Source organism: Sylvia atricapilla, chromosome 12 (assembly GCF_009819655.1).
Source record: "Sylvia atricapilla isolate bSylAtr1 chromosome 12, bSylAtr1.pri, whole genome shotgun sequence".
Lineage (NCBI taxonomy): Eukaryota > Metazoa > Chordata > Aves > Passeriformes > Sylviidae > Sylvia > Sylvia atricapilla.
Window position 1 is genome coordinate 6,448,583 of NC_089151.1, and position 26,526 is coordinate 6,475,108.

Sequence of the window (26,526 nt, forward strand, 5' to 3'; positions counted from 1 at the left end):
AAAACTAAGAGTTTCAGTTTAGCAATGTCTACTTCAAGCTTTTATCAGCACTAATTTCAATGAAAAAAATGGTCGTAAAATTCTGAACAGAGGGAAAACAGACCTTAATTAAGCAAAGTGTTATCTCTTCCTATTATAATGAAAGCAAAGTCACAGTTATATTTTTACCAAGATTTTTTTCCACTTAATGAAGACATTATCCGTGAGTTTTCAAAGTCACTTTACAAAAGAGCATTCAAGAGACATTAAAGTCAGCTTAAACTAAAAAGTCTTTTTGAAGTCAATAAACAATAAAAAGAACAATGAAAAGACAGCCTTTGATCTCTTCTTACTCTAAAGTCTTTAATTTCTGTTTTAATCTACTAGATGCATTAAGTCTTGTTTTCAAACATTTTTCATCTGCAAAGTACAGAGCTTGCCTTGATTTTTTTATTCATATATATTCTTACTGTATTAATGTACACTTCTCATTACCAGGGATGGATGTCATCAGGAAACTCTCCCACCAAAATAAAAAGAAAAAAAGTTTAAAAATTATTTTTCATTCTCTTCTCTATTAAAATTTCTTTAAAAAGGAAGAAAAATGCAAAAGGAAGAGGGAAATAGCACGTTCAGCTTTGAAATTTCTGAGATCAAAGGCTATAATGCACATAGATTTTTTCAAAGGATAAATTATTAATAACATGGGTGAACACATACTGGTCAATAACACGGTCAAAGAATGGTAAGTTAAGAGCATCTCTCTGCAACCAATTACAGTTTATCTGACTTGATTGTTTGCAAGAAATTCCAAACTAATCACTGGATTTTTAAAATAGCTTTAAAACCCCCTTTTAGCCAAGCTGCAAAAACCTGGACAAGCTCATGACCTGGTTCAGCAGCTCAGCATTTCCTCAGCAGGACAGGCCATGGAGGTAAACAGGAAAATAAAAAATTGCAATGAAGGAAAGTGAGAGGAAAGTATAGGCAGAGAGCCACTAATTACCATTTTGCCACCATTCTTCCAGGTCCCAAGCATAATCCCACCTAGAAGAGTAAAAACGCTCCATACTTGTTCACTCTTAACACACATATAACAGCCTCTTCAATTTCTCCTGGATAAATAAGAAGACCCTTCTGAGATTTCTACCCCTTCAGAAACACAGGATCTTTCATGGGATAAAGCAGAAGGAACCACCACATCCTTTAAGACCCAGATTCCTGGTGACTCCTGGGCCTATCCTGACCTAGATTAAAACACCACTTCTTGTTTGGTCATCTGCTCTACCTTCAAAATATTTCTTTCACGTTTCTCCACTTCCATTTGTTGATGAAGTTGAGAGTTTCTGCTGATGATTTTTGTAAGAACAGCTATAAAATAATTTATTTCACAGAGACCACTGAATATCTGAAAAAAATGTGAGATCTATGGGCTCATTTCTAGCATGGGATGATTGGGAACATCAAACCACTGGGCTTTGAATTTTGCCAATATAAGAATTGCATCACTTTTCTGACATATATTTAATTTTGAGTCAAAAAACCCTAAATTCTATGGGACAGATCTTCTCTAGGAAAGAAAACAATCATGCAGAAATTTAAGCAATGTCTTTTTCTTACATCAAGTTAAGCAAAAAGACTAAAATTTTCACTTTGCTCATGGCAGATATACTTAATAAAAAGAATCAGACTGAGAGCACTTTACTACGTTCAGACTAGCCTTTTATTGATTTGGATGTGCTATGAACCACATTATCTAATCTACAATAAGCCATTTACCAAGTGCAATGATCTATGGGCTAAAAGGCTTAGATTTTTAGTTCCATTGTAGACTTTTTGATGAAATGGTAGATCAGCAGAGAATAATACTATAATAAGATTCTGAGGGACAGAAGTGTCAATATTAGGAAATTAGAAAGTTTGGCTTACTGTTTTAAATCCTCTTGCTGTTCATTTAAAAGCCCAATATCTCTTTTTCTGGACTAATTGTGTCTGTATATTTAACAGGGGTCCCAGATGACATCCCACGGGGTGTCAAGTTCACAGGAGTTCAAGGGCTCGTGCAACTGAAAAAAACCCTTAATTTTCAAAAATAAAATCATCCATCTGAGCACAACTCTTTGGTGGTGAATGTGCTGTAATTATATAAGGAGACAAGTTATCATGGTCCTGTCTCCGTGCTGTTGCTGTTTGCCAAGATCCACATTTCATTCACTGCACAAGAGATTTTTTGCAGTTTCCCTTAAATCAAATTTGATGCATTTTGAGCCAGAAGCTTTTCTTCACCCTTTATGCACAGAGCCTGGAACACAAGTCTGAGATCCCAACTGAGCTTGAACCCTACACATAAACAAATTGGACTAACTTCCACAATATCATCTCTGCCTACTGTCTTAATTATCAGCTTGGCATACTTTTCTATGTGGGAATTCTCCACCTGCCACCAGGAATTGCCATAGAAATCTCAAAACCATATATTTACCTACTGTTCTATGTCTAGCTAGGACAGAATCACACATACAAGATCTACATTATTTTGCAATACTACTTTTGGATTGAAATATTTGACTGATGTCCTTGACAATGTATAAAGCCCATACCATCATTTCCTTCTTAAATTACCAAGCAATTCATGCAAAGACAAATTCGCTCTGAAAATGGTTGCCTTTGGCTAACTTGGGCTCGGAGGTCTGCAAAAAAGATGTGCAACATCACAGGCATCACCTGAATAGCATCTCGGGCTAGCAAAGAAAAACAAAACAAAAATTCAGTAGCCTTTGGTGGACAGAAATAAAATGCATTATTTAGTACTAATTAAGTGAAAGGCAAAGCATTTTTATGGTATTATTTTATCTACAGCTACATGGCAAATTTTAGTGCATCATTTCTCAGTAAGGCTGACAGATTACACGCTGAAGTCAACGTACTGAAGACCTTAATGTCACTTTAAAGCAACTCAAGTTTTGACGTTCTCACATTTTTGCTGCACCGCAGTGATTAGGACACGCTGCCTCATTTTGTGTTGTTTTTATTTTTAAAGAACGAAAAAGAAAAAAAAGGATCTTTACTAGCTCAGGCTAGCACAGAACTCCCCAGCACCTGGCACACTAGCGCCAGCCAGTTTGCATGAAGATGTTATTGCACCTTCGCAGTTGTAATGGCCAATTATGACTCTATTAGTCCTCCTTGGCAGTTCACCTGCTCCCGCACGGCGATGAGGACTCGCAGCCGGACCTCTGATCCTCGCTCTCCGCTCCAGCGAGCGCCCGGCACCGCTGCTGTCATCTCCAGACAGCCAGGGCTGAGCCATCGCCTTGCCCACGTAACTACACCTGACCTTACAACAATTTACTAAGGAAATACCTGCCTAATGGCACTGCCAGTGCAGGTTCTTTGACGCTCGCAACGGCGCTGCAAATTAGAGACAACAGGATAAATCTATGACCGGCTCGCCAGACACTTCATTAAATCACTGTTCCCTTGCCTTGTAGAGCACTAATAGAATCACAGCCCTCGTTAGCTACTGAATAAAAGATCAATCACATTCTTTGAGAGCTCTTGCTACCAGCTTCCAGAGGAAACAAGGAAAAAAAAAAAAAAAGAAAGACATATTTAGGATCATCAGTACGATTCTGAATGGCCTCACTGCAAGTTGGTTAAATTACCTTTTCCACAACTGACTCTGGCTGTAATACTCTGAGGAACTTGTTAAGTCTGCTTTCAAAAGCTGCTATCTAATATATGACTACCAGGCCCTGGTCAAAAGTTCATAATGTGCATATGTAAAAAGGTACTAAATTGCCTGAGGGCTAAAACCAGAGGAGTTTAATTGCAGCAAAATGCTGAAAATGGTCTGTTGAGGGTCTTTCTATTGGGATACTGCTGGCACTAGCTGATTGAAGTACAGCACATAAAAGCCTTACAACAATATTTCCTTAAATGCAGCTGAAACGGCGAGCACTTGCTAGTGCATATATGGTGTGCCAAGAGGCAAAAAAAAAAAAAAAAAAGAGAACCTACTCTAAAACAAACAAAGATTTAAGGATTGATATAATTCATAATTCAAAAGTGTGTGGATATAAGGAAGAATTAAACAACAATCAGTATCTGCCAGTATAAATCATGTTATAGGCTCCACGTTATGGTGGGAAATGTAAGTACATATGTAAATATATTTTAATTGGCAGCCATTAAGATTCACTGCAATGAAAACTGGGAAACAGCTTCCATCAATCTACTCATGACCACACTTGGAAATTTTAGAAACAGTCACCTGTAAGACTGAAGAGTCCCCCTGAGATCCAATGACTTGTTTGTAGCAATTTGAGAATTATTTCTCTAGTTTTTGACATGACTGGGGGGACAGGGGGGGTGAGGTGGGAGGGAGGAGAAAATAAGGAAAAAAATAAAATATTTTTATCTGAATCCATTCAAAACACTTTTTTTTTGTTGAAAAAGATAATCACAATAGAAATGCTTAGGGAAAATGGTCATCATCTGAAAACTCAGAAGAAACAGCAAATTCTTCACTTAATTCTACACATTTGCTTAGTGCAAATAAAATTATTTTTCCATCAGCATTATTTCAGCTGTTTGCATGGTGAACACATGCAGGATATTTTTCCTTCTGTGTGAGTATTTATGAGCATGTTGCCTGAGAATCTGGATTTTAGCCATTAACTGCCATCAGAAAAAAAACCAACAAATGACCATCTTAAAATTTAGCTTTTTTCATTATTTAATAATCAATACTTTTGTAACTATCTCAGGCACAACTTACAGTTACAAATATTAAAATGGTCATCGTGAAACATTTCTCAACTCTATACATTTTATTTTTACCTTTTGAAGACCACATTTACTTGTGGTTAAGGCAGTACTATGCAGAAAATTACATCAGTCACTGTGGCAATCCCTTCATAGAGATTTCAGTAGGAATGTTATCTGCAGCCCATATTTTGTTCCTCTACAGCACGTGTTGTCTTTGGGCATGTCATGGCTGAGAAAACTAATCCACAGCTTTCCATAAAGGTTTTAGTTTAAATGCCTATAAAACATTCTAAAGTGGCTCATCTAATATCCTTAAAGACAAAATAAAATGGTCCAGGCGATTTTTTACTTGTATTTGAATGAATATTGTGTAGAAGATAAAATAGCCTTTAGCCAGGCAGTACTGTAAAGTGGGAAGTGATCACACTACTGATAGCCCTGACTTGGCCATGTTCAGTTGGCATCAGTTAAACACAGCAAAATCACAGCCCTGGACAGAAACCAGAGATAAAGGAACAAAAGGGCAGAAGTATGAGAATCAGCAAAGACATCAAAAATCAGTTCAAGAGACCTCCACGTTCAGTCCTGGAAAACTCACACACCAATATTCTGCAGTGGCTTTACTGACTGTCTCCATGGAAAGGCAAAAATCATATCTGTCTTCTGATACAACAGTTATCAGCCAAGTCTCATTTTACAGCATAAAAAATGCCCAGGCCACCACAAAGTCTCAAAAGTAAATCATGCCAAAGAAAACTGATAGTTCATATACCTCACCTGTACCAAGGAAGTCAGAGGTTTGAAAATCCACGGTTGTAACACAACAGCATTTACCCTACCAAGTACACGTTGTGCAAATGACAAACCAAACAAATGAAGAAGATTGAACAAGCTTTCATTTGTTTACTGTTGACATTCAGTGCTCACATTTACACAGTAAGGAAGTCATTCAAATCAGTTCAGAATGTATGCTTGGGAAGGACTCCCAAAAATCTCCCAAAGCATTGAGGCACAACAGACTACAAACATTTCAGCAGAGATGTTTGAAGCAAATAGACTGATTTCATTCCAGGTCTAAGTCTCCATTTCAGGTCCAGACAACCCTTCCTTTCCATCTTCTGAGTGCCACACTATCATTAATTCATGGATGTATGTGCCAGCAGAAGGGAACAGAGAACAGAGGAAGGAGAGCCAGGTATTTTTCTTATGATGACAGTGAACAGGAATGACCACCAATTTGGCCCAGTCACATTTCATTACCAACCACAAACATTATTTTAGGGGAGCATATCAGCAGCTAGGCTGCATTTACAGGAATCTTTGTCGTGGACAGAGACAAACCTTTCAGATGAGAGTTCTGTCCCTTCCTAGCAGCAGGAAAAGCCCCGAGCAGTGTTCAGCTTTGCTGGCCATGGGCAGAAACACAGAATATTTGATTTTCCAGGACAAGAAATGGTCTGGATTGTGTCCTGAAGAGCCTAACTGACTTTAGCTGAAGACGATTTAAAACACCACATTACTGATTATGGAATAAGCACATATGTAATCCAATAATGATAAATTTCACCTCATCACCAAAAGTCAGCTCAGCTGTTGTTTCAATAAAGAGACATTCTATATGAAAACCTTTCCTTTAGAGACATAAAGCAGAAAAGGAGACAATAAATATATATCACAAGTGGAACTGACAGCTTTGTTGATACTTTCTGCCATAATTCCTTTAAAGGTTGAAAATCCACATACATTTCCCATCAAGGGAATGGAAGAAGTCAACACATCATTTTTTTCTCACAAAATCACCACTTTTGGTGCAAAAGCCAAGAGAGAAGCTCACTTTGAACATAGCAGTTCATCAAATGCAACTATTGTAGTTCATTCAGTTCAGGTAACCCTTTGTTCCTTGGCAGAACTAGTTAAATTACTTCTGTTTACTCATGATATCTTGAAAAACAAAAAATAAATTTATTTGCCAGAAAACCCTTATTTTAGCATTGCTACACATGAAGAAAAGATTAATTTTTTCGTTTATGTAATGATATTACAAGCAGAACAGTCACCAGTGATCCACAAGAAGAAGCAGGAAAGGACTTTTCAGATGCCCACCTTGCTGATATTTGGGACCTTTGCCTCGGAAACCTGAAATGGGGAAATTCCTTTCCTACTGAGGCAGGACACTGCTCTGCCATGAGAAGCCTGACTATCAATAATATCATTTTGCAGCTCATGCCACTGCTCCATAATTAATACTGTTAGATAACCACACTATCCAGGATGGGATGAGCTACTTGACATGAGTAGACAATCAGATTCTAAATGACACTGTTACAAATTCATTATCATAAAAAATTGCCAAGACAGTTGTTTTACTTGAAGTGCTAAATTAGTTTTCTTGTACTGGTAGTATTCATCATAATGCAAGTTTGACAATTCAGGACAACAATTTAATGGTAATGCTGTTCAGTGGAAAGAAATTGTGTTTCCAATTTTCTCACAAAATGAAAAAACCCTAATTGTATTCATTAATAGATTACAGTAGATAGACTAATAGATTAGTGAGAGACAAGGTAATCATCAGAAAAATACCTACATTCAAAAGTGTTGAACTTCAGTGAAAAATTTAATCCTAGTGTTTCCAAGTATTCTTATGCTCTACCTTGTTAAATTGAAGTGTTCTTCAATATTTTTTGCATAATAGTGGGTACAGCATTCAAAGAAAAATCCATGCTAATGTGGCAGATCAGCACAAGGATTTTCAAACCTATTCCTCTCACATAAAGTCTGGTGCTCAACACTTGAGCAAATGCTTTCATAACCGGTTAGGAGCCTCACCAGTTATTGGTGTGCGCACATTCATCTATGAGAAAGTAAAGAAATGAGAAATGGTGTGACCAAACATTCAAAACAAGCTCACACTGAGTTTCAACCCTTATGTGTGCTCAACTCCATTTTGGAAAAAAGACTTCTACTTTTGGAAATATCAGCCCTTAAGACAGTACAAGAGATGGAAATCTCCAGCACTGACAAATCAGTCTTGCATGTTTGGGACAAGTAGATCTTGTTTTTTCAAGACAAACAATTCTCTCTATATATCAAAAAATACTTCATTTTTATTTAAGATGCATCATCCAACATTGCTATCTTTATCTTATTGCAAGGTGATGCTTTTGCAATTAATAAAATTCCTCAACTACCTTCTATAGATTTTTTTTTGGCATGCAATGAAGACTGTGCTATATCCATAGTGATAGTTAATAACTGCAAAAAGATGTTGTCACTAAAATAATGGATGGAATTTGACTGTGTTGTTTATATTTACTGACATCCTCCTTGCTAAAATAGGGTGGATGCTACTTCTCTAACAACTTCCTAGAAACAGCAGAATAAAGAGGTTGGAAAATCCAAATGACTCAAATAGTGGAAGTCTCAAAAGAAACTTTAAAAGCTCAATTAAATTCAGAAATTCTCTAATTACTAATCCTCATAGAGATTGTTGTAAAACTAGTAAGTCTTGTATCATTTGTGGTGCATTTTTACACTGAATTAAGCACAATGGATTGGTTCATTATTATGCCTGCTTTCCCCCTAAAAAGAATGAGTGCAAATCTGCTACTTGATCATAAGGAAATCATACAAATCATGCCAGCAAGTTCCGCCACATCTTCCTCAGGGGGGAAAAAATGGATACATATATAAAAAAAAAAATATATAAATATATATATATATATATATAAAAAACTTTGGAATAGACTACTATATGTCAAATAGACAGGAACTAGAAACCCTATTAGCATCACAGTGGGATATCTCCCAAAAGTCTAGAAATATTCATATTTCTGCACATACACATGTCTAAGATAGCTTTCCTGGAAGGAAGTTTTTAAGAAGGTTAATTCAGTTATGCAGTTATGTCCAGGGAACACTAACATGATGATAAATGACACATCACACAGTAAAAAACAAACAGATGAACCTTTTTTTCAGGAAAGCAGACTCTCACTGTGTTCACCTATCCAGGAATATGAACTATATTAAAGACTCAAGTATATTTTTCACCTCTATAGATAGGTATGTAGGTACATTCACACACATATAGATACATATATATACACACATGTAAAAATAGTAATAATATTGAAAAAACATTATGCAGTACTCTGAATTTGATATACTTTATTATTTTTGGATCTTGCAAATATACTTTTTAAATTACTTTTCTATAAAAGAAGGGAGTTTCCAGCTCACATTACTTGGACACTGGTGCTGTTTACTCTTACCTCTTTTTTGTAAAGTCAGAAGAGATTTCCCTGAGAAATTCAAATAAATAAGATATCCAGCTGCACAAACACCATACATTCTGTTAGATTACTTTGGCTTCCTAAGGAATATTTGACTTTCTCTAGATGTAAATGATTAAAGAGAATCCATCATCTGAAACTGATTGGTGAACTGTTTAAAGTGGTATGGCACCTCTTCAAAGAAGATAAAGTGAGAAATGAAAAGAGCATGGTACAATAAAGCATCTCAGATATCCAAGGGGTTCTAGGGAAATAAGGTAACTAAGCACTACATCCCCCAATTAAGAAATAGTATTTAAATGATAGTTCCATAATGTAGGAGCTACACTACATTCTTTTTTTAAAAAAATAAATCATATTCCATCTATTCTACCCAGGGCCAACAAAAACTTGGGGTTTCCTGAACATCTGTCCATTCATAAATAGAAACTTGAAAAAAAAAAAAAGTGAGGAAAGATAAACCATGTTCTAGAATCCACAAAATTTATATTGCTCTGTGAGTTATGATCACAAAATGACACGGACTAACAACACCCAATTATGTAATTTCATTACTTTTACCATTTACCATTTTAATTTTGGGCTCAGGATTTTAACTTCCAAGGGTCAAAGAAACAAAAACTAATCTTCGTCCAAAAAACATTTCTTTTGCTGAACTTCAAATGCGTGGATCCTGATTATGCCCAACTTCTTTGGGCAGCCTGTGCCTCCCCACCCTCACAGGAAACAAACCTGCCCTTTATCAGTCCAAAGCCACTTTCCCTTGTCCTGTCACTCCATGTCCTTGCAAAAAGTCCCTCTCCAGCTCCCTTGGGGCTCCTTTAAGTACTGCAAGTACTAAGGCCTCTTCCCCAGGATGAAAAAAGACTTTTCTTTAGGGATTATTTTTCTATAAAAAGTGATTTAAAACTGTAGTTAAAAATTCAAACTTTATCACTGAATATTTGAGATCATTGTTCCAGAATGCAGCAGTTCCCTAGATCATTATACAAGAACCACAGCACATTGACTTTGCTTTGATTACAGTTATTCATAAAAGTTTTCTCTCTATTACTCTCTAGTTACTAAAGAAAATAAATAATCCTGTGATTTATGTGCTAGCTGGTTAACTAAGAAGGTCTGGATTGTGCTTTTATTTACAGTGAAATGTGTAAGTGACCTTGCTCAGGCTCACAAAGGACAAACTCTGAGGTCACAGGGAGGGTTGAATGGCCTCATCTGCAGCACCTGGAGGGACCTGGGGTGACAAAAGGGGCACACCCTGGGCTCTGGAGCTCAACAAAGCCAAAAATCAAGGGGAGCTTTGGGCACAACTCACATTTGGTCTTCAGCAATGCAAAGTAATATCAAGCACCAATTTTCACTGCTCAGTAGGTCACAAAGATCAGGCAGAAAGTACAGGATTATTTTATGAAAGTCCTTTGGTTTACCTGACCTTCTTAAAAATTCTATCTATAGCAATATCTGGCATCATCTGAGGGCAGCTTAAGAGTGGACAAAGGAAGACCAGCAGCAGAGATAGAATTATTACTTGAGTTCATAGATTTGTTAAGATGTAGGGCAGAAAATATCAAGAGAGTGGTTCAGACCATTGCTGCCACTTTTCCAAGTTTAGACATATGTTCGCATTAGCACGAAATAAATGCATGAAATATGGAGGCAATCTGTTTCAGCTTTTACAAAAAAATCATCAAGACTTAATTTCAAACTAGATTATTCCCAGGAAAAGTTGCTGTTGATGGCTAAATCCAGTAAAAGCACATGAACATAAATGTTTATAGTTTTTGGGTTCTACAACTCAAGTACATGATGCACCCAGAAAGTTCCTCACAGTGTATTTTCCCTTACATTCTCCTTCCCAATTATTTTTAACAAAGCTCTATGATAAATTCTTTTGCTGTTTTCTTAACAATGCTTGTCAAAAACATTAGATTTATGTGAACTACACAAGAAAATTTTTTGTGTGTGGCCACAAAACCAGAAGTGTCACAAACCTGTACAGAACCAGAGTTTTAATGTGGTGTTTAATGCAGCAAAGTAGCACACATCTACTTTTGAGAGAGACCTTATTTCTAATCAGTCAGAAGGAAGCAAGGACAAGAGGTTGTACATATAAATCTGGAAGATTTTCTAATGCTGTTATTAGCTGTTTTCTTCCCTGACAATAGAATAAAACCATGCACTGTGAAAACACGGATTCCCACAAAGAGAACCCTTTTTCCTCCCCAAATGTCCACATCTTTTTGGAATAACTGATATCAAAATAGAGTGTCTGTACAGCAACATGTAAAATAAATGCAAAAATCAAAAAAGACCCAGAACTACAGAACTTCACTGACTAATACTTAAAAAAATTATTTTTACCATCTCTTCAATCTCACAGTTCTAATTTTAGCCATCTTTACCCATGGAGAATCAAAGGCTTCCTTATTTTCAGTTGTTGCAGTAGTTAATCAATTTTTGAGCAAAGAACACAACTCATAACGTTTCAGTATGAAAAAATCTCAAGAATCCTACCATAAGGATGAGGCAAATTTGTAATACTGAGTATAGTGATGACATAAAAAACTAAAGGTAAATGGACAAAAAAACAACCTCAAATACTGAACATCCTGTTCAGCTGTTTCTATCAGAGTGCAACATCATTCCCTTCACCCAAGCACCTCAACACTCATAATAAAACAGAAATTTCCTGCCTTATGGTTTCTCAAATACATTCTGAACAGATCAATGCTGCACAGCACCTCAGAGACTCCACAGCACTCCAGGTGCACTTTAGCTCCGTAAGTGATGGTGAGTAAAAGAGAAGAAATAACAATGAGAAAGGGCTTTTTCAGTCTGAAAATATAGGGAAATAATCTTTTTTTCATTTAAAATTTTAATTTAATGACATGTAATACAAACCATCAAGGACCAAATATTTCCCTGCCTTGCAACCCACATACTTGACAAAGCATTCTGAAATTCCGCAAGGATCTGGGGGAAGAAATTCCTTATTTTCCTCCATAAAATTAGAAGACAAAAACAGAGCTGCTCCAGAAACAGCTATGGGGCTGTGCTGGACACAGCAAATTCTATGTCCATTGCTCCCCCTGGGCACCATTCTGGTCACTGAGATCATGCCCTGTTCACTTTGGCACAGGGTGAGTTTCCACAGAGACCTTCCATTCCTGTGGTGTAGGGTACAGAGGACAAATTTAATTTGCCCTTATATTTCATGCTACATTTATTTTAGCAGCTAGTTGAAGTATGTATCAGTTAAATGTAAGTTTGATAATAAACTAGCTTATATAAAATTTCTTGCTGGATAGGACACACAAAATGATCAATAACTTCTTTGGAGGCATCTCTTTGCCATCCTGTTACAACAAATAAATGCTCTTCCACATAAGCCTTCTTTCCTTTTACCCAATTCAGCCAATGTTAAAGTGAGTTTTGTGTAAGGAAGCACATGCTGTCAGGGTTCAATAAGGTAACTGGCCCTCCATGGTACTGGAGGCAAGGTCCACAAACCTGCATGTTAAAAAGGAGAGCATCATCTTAACATTTACATCCAGGCATTAATCCATAATCCAAGAGAAGTGTCCATGAGATTTATTCACTCTCTACAACTGCTAATATCCAGTAGGTGGATATTTCCTTTTCTTCTTCCACTTCCTGCCCAGAACTCAATCTGAGAAAAGAAAATGTCATTTTGATCCAACCTGAACTGTGAGGCTCTTGTCAAAAAGAGCTGCCTCTTGCTTTTCAGGAAACCCCAGTGCATTTTCAGGAATTTAAAGAAGGAAATGAAGGCCAAATTTTGTGCTGGAACACGCTCACACCTACCCTGCCCAGGGCAGCTCTTGGGGGTGAACAGACACAGCTGAGGGCAGAATTTGGCCTGAACTGTGAATTCAGAACTGGAAGCCAATATCAACTCCACACAGCCCACACAGATCTTTGGACAGCAAAAAGTGTTTGCTTGGAGGGGGAATTCTATCCCCAGCTCCAAGGGTAATTCCAGCTTCTTCAGCAAAGGACAGGGGAGAAAGCAAAGAGGTGATGGGGCTGCAGAGCCTCTTCTGGGCTTCTATCAGAAGCAAACAGATGTGGTCATTAGATTACAGTCACTCCTGTAGATGCAGATTGATTTTTTGCCATAATAATATTTCTGAGTTGATATTAGATGTGCATGGAAATCATGACATGAAATTTAAATTTAAACACTTCCAAGTTATGGGAAGTTCCAACTTCCAGTGAAGGCATTGTAGGCACTGGGGTTTCCTCCTGTCTGTATGAACACTGCAACACTGCTACTGCCTCAAACACTCCTGGGAAAATATCCCAGGGACAAGAATTCATGGCTTTATATAAAAACTGGAAATGCAGAAGACTTTGGGGCCCTTAGAAATATTCCTTATAATTCTCAACAGCAATACCTTAAATACAAAATCCAGTCCTGGAAAGTTACTATCTTTGGGGAAGGAGGGAGAAATCAAAGAGAACTTCAAGCATCAGTCTCTCACACAGTGAAAAATTAAGGGCAGAACTGTCTTACTACTTCAAACTGGCTTTTAAAGGTGACAAGTTGAGCTTTTATAAATGTAATTTATATCTCGGCAACAGAACCAATGTTTTACTCCCAGCCATTAAAAGGGGGTAACACATCTGCTAAAAGTCCAACACAATGGCTGGCTTTGCTCTGCAACAGGAAATGTAACCCAATAGCCTCAGAACTTCCCCAAACCCCAGCCATTTCTTAATGTAAAAGGATTTGAAAATTCAGCTCACTGAAACATCTGTTAAGCTCTTGCTACTCTAACACATGATATTCTTTCTCCTCTGTTACCTGCCAACAAAAATATTTGGGTCTATGTAAGACTATCACAAGTGTGTGATAATGGCACTCTGCTTATAATTCTATATGCCCTTGTACGCTGAAAATCACCTGGGGGTGACACCGGATACCACACTCAGTGTAAGCACGAAACTTACAATAAATATATTTAATTTGAGTCTTGTATGTAAATAATGAAAAATCAGATGGGTTCTGAATGACTAGCATTTATTTAAAACAAACAAAAAAAAAAACCACCAACCCAACTCAGTCAAACTTTTCTCGAGTCAGTTTGTAAAGACAGAGGGAAAGAGAAGAGAGTAAAAGAGGTAGAAAAAAAAAAAAAAAACCAAAACCCTAGAGCCTTACATCAAACCAGCTAAATATATGTATGGCCTACACAGTTACTCTCAGAGCTTCTACTGCAATTTGTTTTTTATTTTGGCTACTTGTTTCCATTGACATTTAATTATAACCTCAGCATCCCCAACTTACTGAGTAACTAGTTAGTGGTAAGTAAAATGAGGCCTTTTGACATTAGTAGGGCTACAGTTACTTCAATAATAAAATGGTAATTTATTTGTAACTATTTATTTCTACAATACACTTCTTCTAAATTTCTGTGTAGAAATCCTTGTGGATTTTAGATTTCGAAAAGAGGTGGGTGGGAAAGAAAGGAATAGTTCTCAGTTTCCATTGCTCTACTTCAAACTACCTCTTGGCTACCACAATAATACAAAAAGTCCTTAGAATCAGGTACGTGCAGCTGCAGTTTCTGTGTCTGTGTATACATATATATATGAATATATATATATATATATATATATTCAACATCTATGCAGACTCCAGGAGCCCAATAGATCAGGACCTAGCAAACAGTTTCAAACTGGCTCAAGGAAGAACTGGGCTCTCCACACACCAAAATGCTGCAGCAGCTAAAGCTACAGCCTCAGAGATTAAAACAGGTCCAGGAATTTCTGTGTGGCTCCTTGTCTGGGCTGCCAAACCTCCCCTCTCTCCACACAACCTTGCCTCCAAGCTCAATTCCAGTGACAGGCCCAGCTCAGCTCAAACTACTTTAAATGCTGCTGCATCATGCTGCATTGTGCAATGCAGACATCCTTGGAAAACTCAGGAATGAGCAGCTCACCACCTTGGGACTGCAGCTGTAAAGCTTTGAGATCACTCCCAACTTTCTGACCTAAACGCTCATCTAAACTCCAGACTGTGCTGCCACAGAAACACAGAGAGGAAGCCCAGGAAAAGATCCCCAACAAATCTATTCCAGGTTGATAACAGCACAATCTCTAAAAAAGAAACAGCAGCAGAAAATCATTTGCTCCCTACAAGCCTTAAAATAGAAACTCTTACAGAGATGATGTTGAGAACTTCAGTCCAGCTTGTTTGCACACCCAGGAAGGGGCACTTTTCTAGTTTTTACTGGCTATTGAAGCATTGGTAGAGTTCAGGGGAACATAATTCATATCAGAATATGAGTTGTAAAACTGATGCTTAACCTCAGCCCATACCCTCCATTATGACATTCAAATAACCTCAGTGAAATACAAACATGAAGGGTTTAACAGAAGTGATTTGGGTTGGACCAGAGTGCACTGTTATTCAGTGCTGATACCTTTTCCTGTACCTTGTATTCTCTTATATGTAATACCCATTAATAGACACTATTTAAAAATCTATCAATTCTTTCCAAGAATTCAAAATTAACATCAGTGTTTCATTTTGTTCCTTGGAGGATAAGATTTCCTGAGCAACAAACGCAAAAGGTTCCATTTGTGAAAATATGTCAGAGTAAATAAAACTAACAATTCATAAACGTCCACAGACTGGATCCTTTTCACGGGATTTTGATAACATTCACTTACACATTCTCAGGAGAACTTCAAGAATTTGTTTTACAAACAATCCCTAACACAGCAGAGACGTGGTTTTATAGGTCCTGGTCAAAAAAACATGCTGTTGAAAGATAATATTACTTCTCCCAAGGTGCCAGAGCACTCAGGTATCAATCTTGTGGACATAAATAGGCTTTGCAGATGTACAGGCTGCAAAATGCAGGCAGAGGTTGGAGGTGTGAGGGTTCTCCTGACTGACACGTGGTCAACACTGGAGTGTTTATATTTTTGCTCTACAGGTCTTAATGAAGATCCAGTATTTTTCTATTATGGACACGTAATCAGATTTTTAAACACCCTGTGTTTCCTACACACGTTATCCCAGTATAAATTAAGATTCTGCAGGGGTATGGATCTTTTCATTTCCCTGATTCATGGAAGCAAACATTCAAGGGAGACTCCTTCTCCCTGCTCCTCTTTTTGGGAACACCCTTCTTTGTCAGTGAAAAAGGAATGAGACACAGTCCACAAGGTTAAAGGAAGCCAGTTCTCAGTGAAGTAGGTGCCATTCTTTGCCTAAAAAACACTTTGGACTCCTCATAAATAATTGGCTCAGAGTTTCAAAGCATAAGAGTAACTCCTCCAAGTGCTGGAGGTGCTGCAAATTCTTACATAATAAAGACTCATAACCTTGGCGATGGAAGAACTGCACAGCCTTTCATTATGTCATGGTTCCAGTCCAAAATCCAATGGAGACAAATGGAAAACACCCATTGTCATCAGCACTTTGTAAGAATCAAGAAAATTGTTGGGTTGTTGCTTTTTTTAAATATGAATGAAGGTGCTTTTACCACTGAAAGCACTTTCTCTCAGCCATTAATAATGTCTGTAGTATCTTTTCTAACTAGGGCATCTGTTTACATAAAAAATGCAGTCAACATATTCCACTTAAAAGCCAAAGCAATTTTTTTGATGTTTTACGTATCCTGAGCACAGAAATAACTCTAAACTATCCCACACCTAAGACACAGTATGTACTTAATCACAGTGAAAATCATACACTCGAACAAGGTCATGCAGTCCATCTTAGAAGGTTCCTTAACAGAAGATTGACAAAGTAAATCTTGAGTGGTTGAAGAAATCCTCTTCTAGAGCACTGCCTTGGCATGATTTTTGCCATTAGAATCAGGATCACGGTCATAAAAGGCAAGAGGTAGACACATACATCTGGATTTTTACAACTTCCCTCCCCCGATTTGAAAAAATGAAGGTGCACAAAACAGTTCAAGGCATTCACTTACCATGGATTTGGTGAAAGGTCGAGCCAAGGTAAACAGCAGAGTGTACACCCACCAGCTACGATGAATGGAGGAATAAATCATGTTTCCAGGATGGACTGAGTTGGACGTCACCCCATGGGGAGAGAGGCGTCGGTTCAGCTCGTTGGAGAACAGGATATTGCAAAGCTTGGAGCGGTTGTAGGCCAACATAGCCCAATATTCCTTCTGAGATGGAGAAAGCAGGCTGAAATCAAGCTTTCCAGAGGAGTCTTTAATTTCTGTAAATCTGAAAAACAGTAAACATGCCTTAGATACCCCAGAGTTAATTTCGCTCTCATTAAGAACAACATAAAGTGTAGACAACAGAGTGGATCCTGGCAAGAGCCAACATAAAACAACAGCTTATTTAGCAGTTGAAAGCTTCTGCTGGAAATTGCCTGAGACCCAAGGAATAATCCCATATAACGTGGCAGTAAAATTATTGGATAATTAGAAACAGCAAACAACAAACAAAAACAACTTAGAAAACACTCTGATGGTTTAAAGACATTGTATGTAACTTACAAATCACTTTATTTTAAATTTTTAAAAAAACCACAAACAAACACATTTTGCCACCTATCAGTTTGGAGGAAATAACGTAGGATAAAATAACTCTGCATTAAAAGCAGAGCAATGCAGCATCTTTGCTTTTTCCCCTTCTTCCCATCCCCTGATCATTTCATCCAGTGCTCACACACAGCACACTTGCATTTAAGTGTTCAAGTAACTGTGGATGAGTCTCACCGCCTCTTAAGCTTTTTTTTAGATTAAAAATTGATGAATATAAAGGGGTTATAACCTTGGTAACTTGCCATCAATAGTCTTATATGTTTAAAAGATAAATGTAAACAAAGCCAAAATGAGTTCTGGCAGAGTATAATGTTTTTAAGTATACCCATGGCATGGCTGAACACAAATCAAAGTAACTAGTTGACGTTTTTTAATTGGGTCTGACAGAGTCATTAAACACCAGCTGTTTGTTATTAAAAAAAAAAAAAGGAAAGAAACAAAGTAGTGAATGTTCTAAAGATATTTAGATGAAGAAAAGGAAATTTCCATAACGCATTTCTCCTCCCAGCTCTTACAATTTCATTTATTAATTTACTGGTATATCTTAATATTATAAAATAATACCGCATTTAGTTACAGATCTATGTTTCATTCAGAGGAGCTACTAAAAATAAAAAGGATTTAGCAAGCTCTTTTTAATACTCAGTTTTCAGAATCAGCTGGGGAGAACAGGGATAAACATAATTATAGTACACACTAGAAAAATGTTTTAAAATATCTTTACTAATTTTGCATCTCATGCCCAGAAATGAAGAGATCAGCTGGAATTTCTACATTCATTCTGTGAGCAGAATTATAATACACTCAGAGAAAAGCAATACAGTATTTGAACTCAAGAGGAATCCAGGATGTTCTGTGTCTCGCAGAATTAGCCCTTCAATTTCAACAACACAATTTCTCTTTCATAATTTTCAGTTAGATAAAATACATTTCTGAAATTAACAGGACTATTCTGGGAGGAATTTCCTATATTCATTCTGCAAGTAATCACTTATGACACCAAAAATAATCTATAAATAAAACTCTTTGTGTGTTCCTGTATAAAGGAAACACGGTGGCATATTTTGAGTCCAGTCCTGCAAGTGTGCTTATGTGAGTCAATCTCATAGAATTCAGGGGAATAAGGGCTGCACAATCAAATTAACAACACAGAAATAAAGACAGAAGGAAATTCAACCTACTTATTATTCTGATTTTAATATGATGTGCTTAAAGTACCCAAAAGCTTAATTTAAACAGAATTCATTTGTGCTGAATCCAGAGAAGTAACTAGAAATGAACAAAGAACCAAAGAGGCAAATAAATATTTTGCCTTGGAGCAGTGCAGGATAGCATTTTCTGCAAACATGGGACTTTATTTTTCCCCTAACAGGGGGTCTTGACTCCAGCAAAAAGATCCAGTCAAGGTTTATAGAAGTAATTAGATACCAACACTTCTGTTTTACGACATGGTTTAAGGCTCAGAGTTCTCAAGTAGGTCAGAAAGAACGACTACCTAATAATACCTAACTAACTCCTTACATAAACTTCTTCCCATTAAACAGGCTGGGGGCTGGGGAAAGCACAGTTATTTACAATGATCAGTCTAAGTGATAAGATAAGCTGCAAGACATTATTTGGACTCCTTAGAAAAAGGGAAATTTACTAGTTGTGTTAATTATTTTATTCAAACACAGACTGTTACTTATTTCCTTGTAGGCTTCTCTAAACCTTGGCTGATCTCTCTGACTTAGCAATGAGCACTTTCAAAATGTTTTCAAAAACACAGATAAAGATGTCCAGAGATGCGAGCCCTGGCTACACACAGCACTTAATGCAGTGAAAAACAAAGATGTCATTTAAAATACTATCAGTGATACAAACTTACAAGAAGGAACAAGCAGCTGACAATTCAACATAATCTCCCATTAAATAACAGCTCATTTATACATATCCCATTGTGCCCTCCACATCTGGCAAGTGATTGGAGTTGGCAGATTTATTTCTAGAGCTATCTCGTCTGCCCTGCAGTAGCTGCCCTCACTCCTAACAGGACTCTGCTACTTGCTTTCACAAACCTGGTGTGATTTGCAAAGATAAGGATGTCCAGATTTTGTTACCACCTAATTACTAGACATTTCATGTCTTTTAACAGTGGGGAGGATTATTACTGGCATTTTCTATTGCTTCCTTTCATTTCAGCCATCATAAATTTAAAATGGTAAAAGTAAATCTATCTGCAGTGTGTCATTTATACCATAAGCCCCTGTGTTTGGAAGTGATAAAGGTTTCAGCCCGACCCTTGGCTGGTCTCTCTCTACCAGGTCCCTGGGGTTACATTTTATGGAAACATGATTAAAAAAAATAAGCTTCATTCTGGGTCACTAAAACATTTCAGAAATATGAAGACGGGAAAAAAAAAAAAAGGCACTCACACATTCTTCCTTTTAGTTTGTTAGAGCTGCTACACATGACCAAAAGCGAAATAGAAATCAACAGTAATGTTTAAAGCTGGATGTCAGAGGCTTAATCCTGCAGCCCTTGAACTAAATCAGCAAGGAGTAAGTGGTTTGTGCCCAGTAAAATTCAGAACTGGGGCATTCATTTTGTACAAGGAACTTTATTTAAATCAAAACCATCTTTTCATTTATTAACACAAAAACACAAGCACATCTGAAATAAGGCAAACCTCATCAACATCTTTTTTGCCAACTGTACTTTTCCTGGCAGTATAAAAGATGAGCATCTAACATTTTAATTAAAAAATTCACCAAAAGAGGCATAGCCAGATTTGTAATATGTATTAACTACACTGCTTCCCATTTTACAATTATACAGCTAATGTCTGCATTGAATTCCCTGATTTCTCATTATAAAACAACTGGATTTCATCTAGCAGTTTTTAATTGCATTGTTTCTCCTGCTAAAATATCTGCACATTCTTCTTGCTAAGATGTTGAAGTTGTTGAATGACAAATCAATATAGGTCATGCCATTCAGATTTAATCAATTATTATTCCATCTCCTCACAAAATCAATGAGTGGTCTGAAAGGCGGCAAAAATCTGCATTCACACAAAGAACGATCAAAAAAATATCTACATACTGTTATAAAACTAGAACATGCTTTATCCAGCAACAGAGCCAAATCCAGAAACATCCACAGGCATTAGTAATGCTTCTATTTTTAAAAGGATTATTCAAAGGCAAATGCTTGAGAGCAAGGACCTTCATTTTCAGAAACTTTTGTGGTTGTGCTCAAACTGTTTCATGCTCTAAGGATTAAAGCAAAACCAAAGTTCAAATTCACCAACCTGTGGGACTCTGAGGACACTACGACAACCCTGGCAGGAGATGACTGGCGTAAAACATCTTCCAGGAGCTGGACAAGATAGAAATGTCCCAGGTGGTTCACCTGGAAGGTGGACTCCAGGCCATCCTCTGTCAAGGACCAGGGAACACCAAACACAGCAGCGTTGCAGATCAAGACGTGGAGGGGCCTGGAAAAAACCAACCACAAAGAAATCTCAATTAAATACATGTAATTACAGCCCTGTGTGAATGGGGAGCAGGTGTGAGGGATTTGGCTGGCTGGTTTCTGTGGGAAGGAGCTGATTGCACTTGGCCCCACTCAGGGTCCAGCTGATCCCAAAGTGACACACCCTTGGAGAAAGGGTACAGAATAAAAGACAAAATGCCACACAGCACTATCACTGCTCTCCCAGTTGTCAGTGGGGAAAATGTCTCCATGTGGAGCATTTAGAAAAGAATCTTTTCCTGGGGGGGGAGCAATTCCTACCACTTTCTTGTATGGGGTGCATGTCACCTGCACAATTGGTAGGAGGCAAGGAATTAAGAAATAAAGACACAATGCAGAAGGGCACATGTACACATCTTATACTTCTGCAGATGATGAAGTACACTGTTAAAAAATGCAAGACTGAGATGGAAAAATAAAAACATTCTCCAAAAGCTGTAATCTTTGGTGGAAAATCTGTACACAATACATATAAGATCCTTGAGACAGAACCCTTCCTCACTGAACTCACCTAACCCAGTTTAAACAGAAATGCCACAATAAAGGAACTTGAAATGAAAGGGTAAGATTCTACCAATCTAAGCTAGAAAATAACCTAGGCTGGCACATACCTCTCTCATTCAAAAAACAGGTCCAGAAAACTTCAAATTCCTTGAGGTCTCCAGTGTAATCTCAGGATACTACACCTTGCAGCCTTCCCAACCTCCACAGCAAGATCAAGGACAAACGCCCTTTTCTGCTCTTTCTTGTCTTTTTCCAAACCCTTACGAAACACAGCAAAGTCTCTGGTCCTCGGACCTCAGATGGATCTGCATTTGCTAGATTGCATCATCCCTGAGCAAACCTTGGCACCGACAGCCTGTTCTTGTCCTTGAGTCAGAGCCTGACGCAGCAGACCTCAGCCAGCTCTACCTGAGCTGAGAACCTCAGGTTTGAGAGCCTGCATCTGGCATCCCTGGCCCTGGTATATTTAATCTGAAAAAGTCACACAAAATAAAGACAGCCAAAAAAAAAATTCCTGCACTAACAGTTGTGATGTCCCAACGCCACGATATTAAGATCTGTCACATTTGTTCAGCCTATTCCATCCTATTATGTCTTTACTGCAATCCCATGAGACAAAATCAACGCTCAACAGGAACTCTAATTCTGAAGGTAATAAATGAAGCACAATTAGGAAAAACAACTGCTTGCCCTCTGTCCTTCTCAAGTGCCTCTTCACAGCCCTACACGCACAGGATGGCAGGAGACAGAGTCAGAACCTTTCCCCACATGATTGAAGGACATTATACTGCAACGCTGAGCATCTGCAGAAGGAATTCTGGAAAATAATGTGAAACATGAAGCCCCAGGTGTCAAACAAACCTAAATAATTATATTCCTTCAGGCATGTTTGAAAGCACCAGATTTCGAAAGCTCAGTTTTCAACAAAACATTTCTGGGGGAATCAAACACGCCTTAGCTGAATACTGAAAGAAATGCGTAAGGATGGACATAAAGAGTAAGCTGTATTTTCTTATTAAAATAAATCTGACTTCCAGCCCATTGGGAAGTTACCAGTGTAGTGCCCTTCAATAGGAGATTAATAATCTATTATCTGTTCCTTTGCCAACTTGGAAAATTTTAACCATAAGCTCCAGAAGCAGAGTGAAACATCTGTGCACTTTGAGAGGCTCAGTGTCTGAAGTGCTGGATTTCTGATTTGCCTTTTGGGCAGTGACACCTGAACACAGAATATCTGTGCATACATACTGCACCCACAAAAGAAACTGAAGATAAACAGGGACTGTCCTTACAAAGGCAAGGTTCTTTCTGCTCAAACCAAATGGCAAAAAAAAGGCAACTCTTTGATCTTTGCAGCCTCACTCAACACAGCACAAGCAGGATATTCACTGAGTTTTGCAGGATCATATTCTTTAGAAAGTAACAGATCTTTTGAGGCACTTTTTATCAAAATTGTTTAATCCAGAGTTCATTTTGCCTGTTTTAAAATGCATCTGCCAACAGAAAACAAAGCTGCTTGAAGCTTGAGAGGGCATGGAACTTTGGATGATTCATCACCTCTTATGAGACTTTATGAAAAGCTCTAGCAAGAATTAATTTACAGATTTTTAGATCTGCTGAGAAAAAAGGAACAAGTTTCTCCAACACAGATGCAGTTTTTGGTGTAAGAGCCTCCTCTATGAGAACTGCAGCACATGAATGCAGCAGCAATACCAAAAAATACCAGCACCATCCCCTCCAAAACAAATGGGGCTTTTTAAAAGATCATCGTTCTATTTGATGACTGTAATGTGCCCTAGGAAACAACAAACCATAGACAGAAAGGATTCACATATTCCACCTATCCAAGCTGTAGTACCCTTCATTATTAATAATTACACAATAACTACCAGGAGGGAAATGCACACTCTATACCTAAATCTGTCAGCTCAATTAATTAAAAAGAAGCTTCTAGAACTATGAAATTATAAAATTTAGGGTTTTTTTTTTAATTTTTAGATCATTTAAGTGGATTTTATAAAAGAAATAAAATTATGCTTCAGTCCATTTTATGAGATTTGTATTTTTCAAAGCACATCTCTCCTTTTTTCAAAGCAAAAGTAATTCAGATTTAAGAGACTGTAAAATCAACATTATTTACAATATTTTGCTTTTAAAAAACTGTGGACAAATAGAAAAATAAATACAGAAACATTTTAAGCAGTTTCGTACTGAAAAGTTTCCCTTCAGATTCCCTTCTGGAATTCTTTTATTTTTAATCAGCACTAGCAGTTTTAAATGCTAAATAAAAAAAAGGATTTTTTTTCGCTGGATAACTCCACAGAAAAGAAACCTAAAGAGCTGCATGAATAGACACTGATGTTGTGCTTCATTTCAGCTCAGAAAAAAGCCACCTCTCAGATGTGGATCCACGTCCATTAAGTGATCGGTGTCTCTCGTCAGACTGCTAACAAAGGTCCAATTACTGAAAATTGTCATCTAAGTTTTTGTGACCTGGCCATTTGCACACCAGGAAATGAATGAGATTACCTGGGTAACAGCCACTGTGCAGTTATGAATTTCAGCCACAGATGACAGATTCTAATCTCAATGGTGCAGAGCTCTGTGTCACTGAACGTATCATTATGCAGGGACAAAAGTTTTAAGATACGTGACAATTCACACCACACATCTGGCACTGCAGCTTTGCTTTATGACAGGAGTATTTTCAAGTGATAGCAGAACTATGACCTTGATTGCACGAGTTCATTAAAAACATTGCTGGGATCTGCATGAGGCTTCCTCCTGAGCCCAAGGAAAAAAAAAAATAAAAATCCCCCCTCAGTTTAAAACAGTTTGTAATTCTGCATCAAAGGCACAGCTAAGGCCAACAAAGGATGTCAGCAGCAAAGGAAATTTTGCATGGTGTTTACTCCTGGTATCGACATGACCAAGTGCTCCCTCTAACCATGACACTCACCCATTAAATATTTTTTTTAAACACTACAGCTGAGACCCTGCAAAGTGTTATGAAAATTTGCCTCTGAGTCCCCTTAAAATGTCTTCAGGCAGTGACTTACATCCCACCAAGGGAGCTAAGGTGGGCTACCAGTGCCATTAGGGTGGGCACTGGGACCTGAACTGAATCTGCTCTGTTATGTCAGGTAGTCACTGCTGCTTGAGACTCAGGAACACACTGCTCCAACTGCAAGGTACACAGCAATCCCAGAAAACCCTCCCCATGCTGGGAAGTGTACCTACAATTTAGCCAAAGTTAAAAAGCATGTAAAATTAGCCAGGACAATCTTAAATGTGAATACCTGAGCTGAAATGCAGCTAATATTCTGTGCACTTCACAAAGCCTCTGATACTTTACTAACCTTTGCACTGGGGAAGTCATTCAGATCTCACATGCTGTGCACAATTCACCATTAAAAGCAACTAAGCAATCCAACTCCTCTGCACTATTTGAAAATACAGTAAGTGAATACATTAGAGAGATACAGAAATTAAATTGTTGCTATAAATCAGTTAGTTATGAAATTTAATAATCAATTTGTTAGCACCTGATGTAAAACTGTGATCTGTCAGCAGCCTCCCAAGCTGGCTGTGTGCAGCAGTAGATATTTCCAAGGGAATTAATTACTGATGATTTGCAAAGGTAAGAATAATATTTTTCAACAAATGTAGCCTGTGCACTAGGAGGTTAAACAAACACCACCAAAATGTCAACAGAGTTCTTGGCTTTGGTGTTCTCCCATTTCAAACGTAATGAAATAGTTAACCAGAGAGTATGCAAAGGGAATACTTTCAAATCTTCCCATGAAGCAGAATGTCACACCATCTGGGGCACTTCTCAAGCGATTTGAAAAGTTCACACTGTTTGGAATTACACAGAAATTCAACAGAAAAGGCCTCACCATATCCCCAAAGTCCCATAAGCAACTGTAGACCTCTGTCACGGCCAGTAAAGAAGGCAGAGCTGTGACTTCTCTTCCACAAAGAAGCAAAGTCACAGCCCACCAAACTTTTCCACCCCATAACCCTGAACACCCAGGCTGCTTTCTCTGCAAGTTAAAAAGTTGTGCTTCTTTCCATGAGGGAATGCCTAGATTCACAAAGGGAATATCCAACAGGCGAGAGAAGCTTATGGCTCTCCAGAAAACGGGTGAATTAAACAACCATCTCCAGAAATCCCCCTCAGTTTTACAAGCAGTACTGACAGGAAACTGAGCAACAAGAAAATCACTAAGTCAGGGTTCAGACAGCAGCAGGAATACTCAGAACCGTGAGTATCTAATCTAACCATCTAATACTTACACAAAAATACTTAAATGTTTACTTGCTCAATCTAAAAGAAAAAAAACACACTGCTTAACTCCATGAATTTTGGAAACAAATGCCTAATGTCTAACTTCCCTTTTTCTGAAAATACTGGCTAAAAGGTCAGCAAAAATACCCTTATTGCCAGCTGCCAGCAGACAGAAATGTGGATCCTTGTCAAGACAGGCTTCATTTTAGGGCAAGCCTCTAACACAGGACTTAGAGTCCTGATGGATGACCTCCTGCCAGAAGCAAGGAAAATTCTCTGCAATTCATCCTACTGGATTTCTTTGCAGGGTTTGACACTGTTGATCAGCAAATACTTTTGCCCCACTTCTAAGAGATTAATGGGAGTGGACTGAAACTGTTCTGATTCTTTCTTCATAACACATACATGGGAGTTACTAAGAGCAGCTGCTCCTGTGTCTTCCCAATACATCATCTGCATCCTGCCACATAGGTCAGCCCTCCCTCAATCATTATCCATTACCTCTCTAGAATCTTCAGTGTACAATTTCATAAATGTTTAGAGAAGGAACAGGGCTCTCAACTGATTTGGAACTAAACAGAAAACATACATTAGTCATGGTTTTCCC

The 26,526-nt window shown here is 37.8% G+C and overlaps 1 protein-coding gene across 2 annotated transcripts in view; it reads right to left on the minus strand.

Annotated features, from left to right (window-relative positions):
- Positions 1-26,526, minus strand: part of WWOX (WW domain containing oxidoreductase) — a 476,595-nt gene that overhangs the window by 349,983 nt on the left and 100,086 nt on the right. For both annotated transcript variants that reach the window (XM_066327560.1, XM_066327562.1), the window contains exons 7-8: positions 20,901-21,086; positions 17,018-17,282 (exon numbers count right to left, since the gene is read on the minus strand). In XM_066327560.1, coding sequence (XP_066183657.1) covers positions 17,018-17,282; positions 20,901-21,086 — 451 coding nt within the window. The remainder of the gene's footprint in view (positions 1-17,017; positions 17,283-20,900; positions 21,087-26,526) is intronic.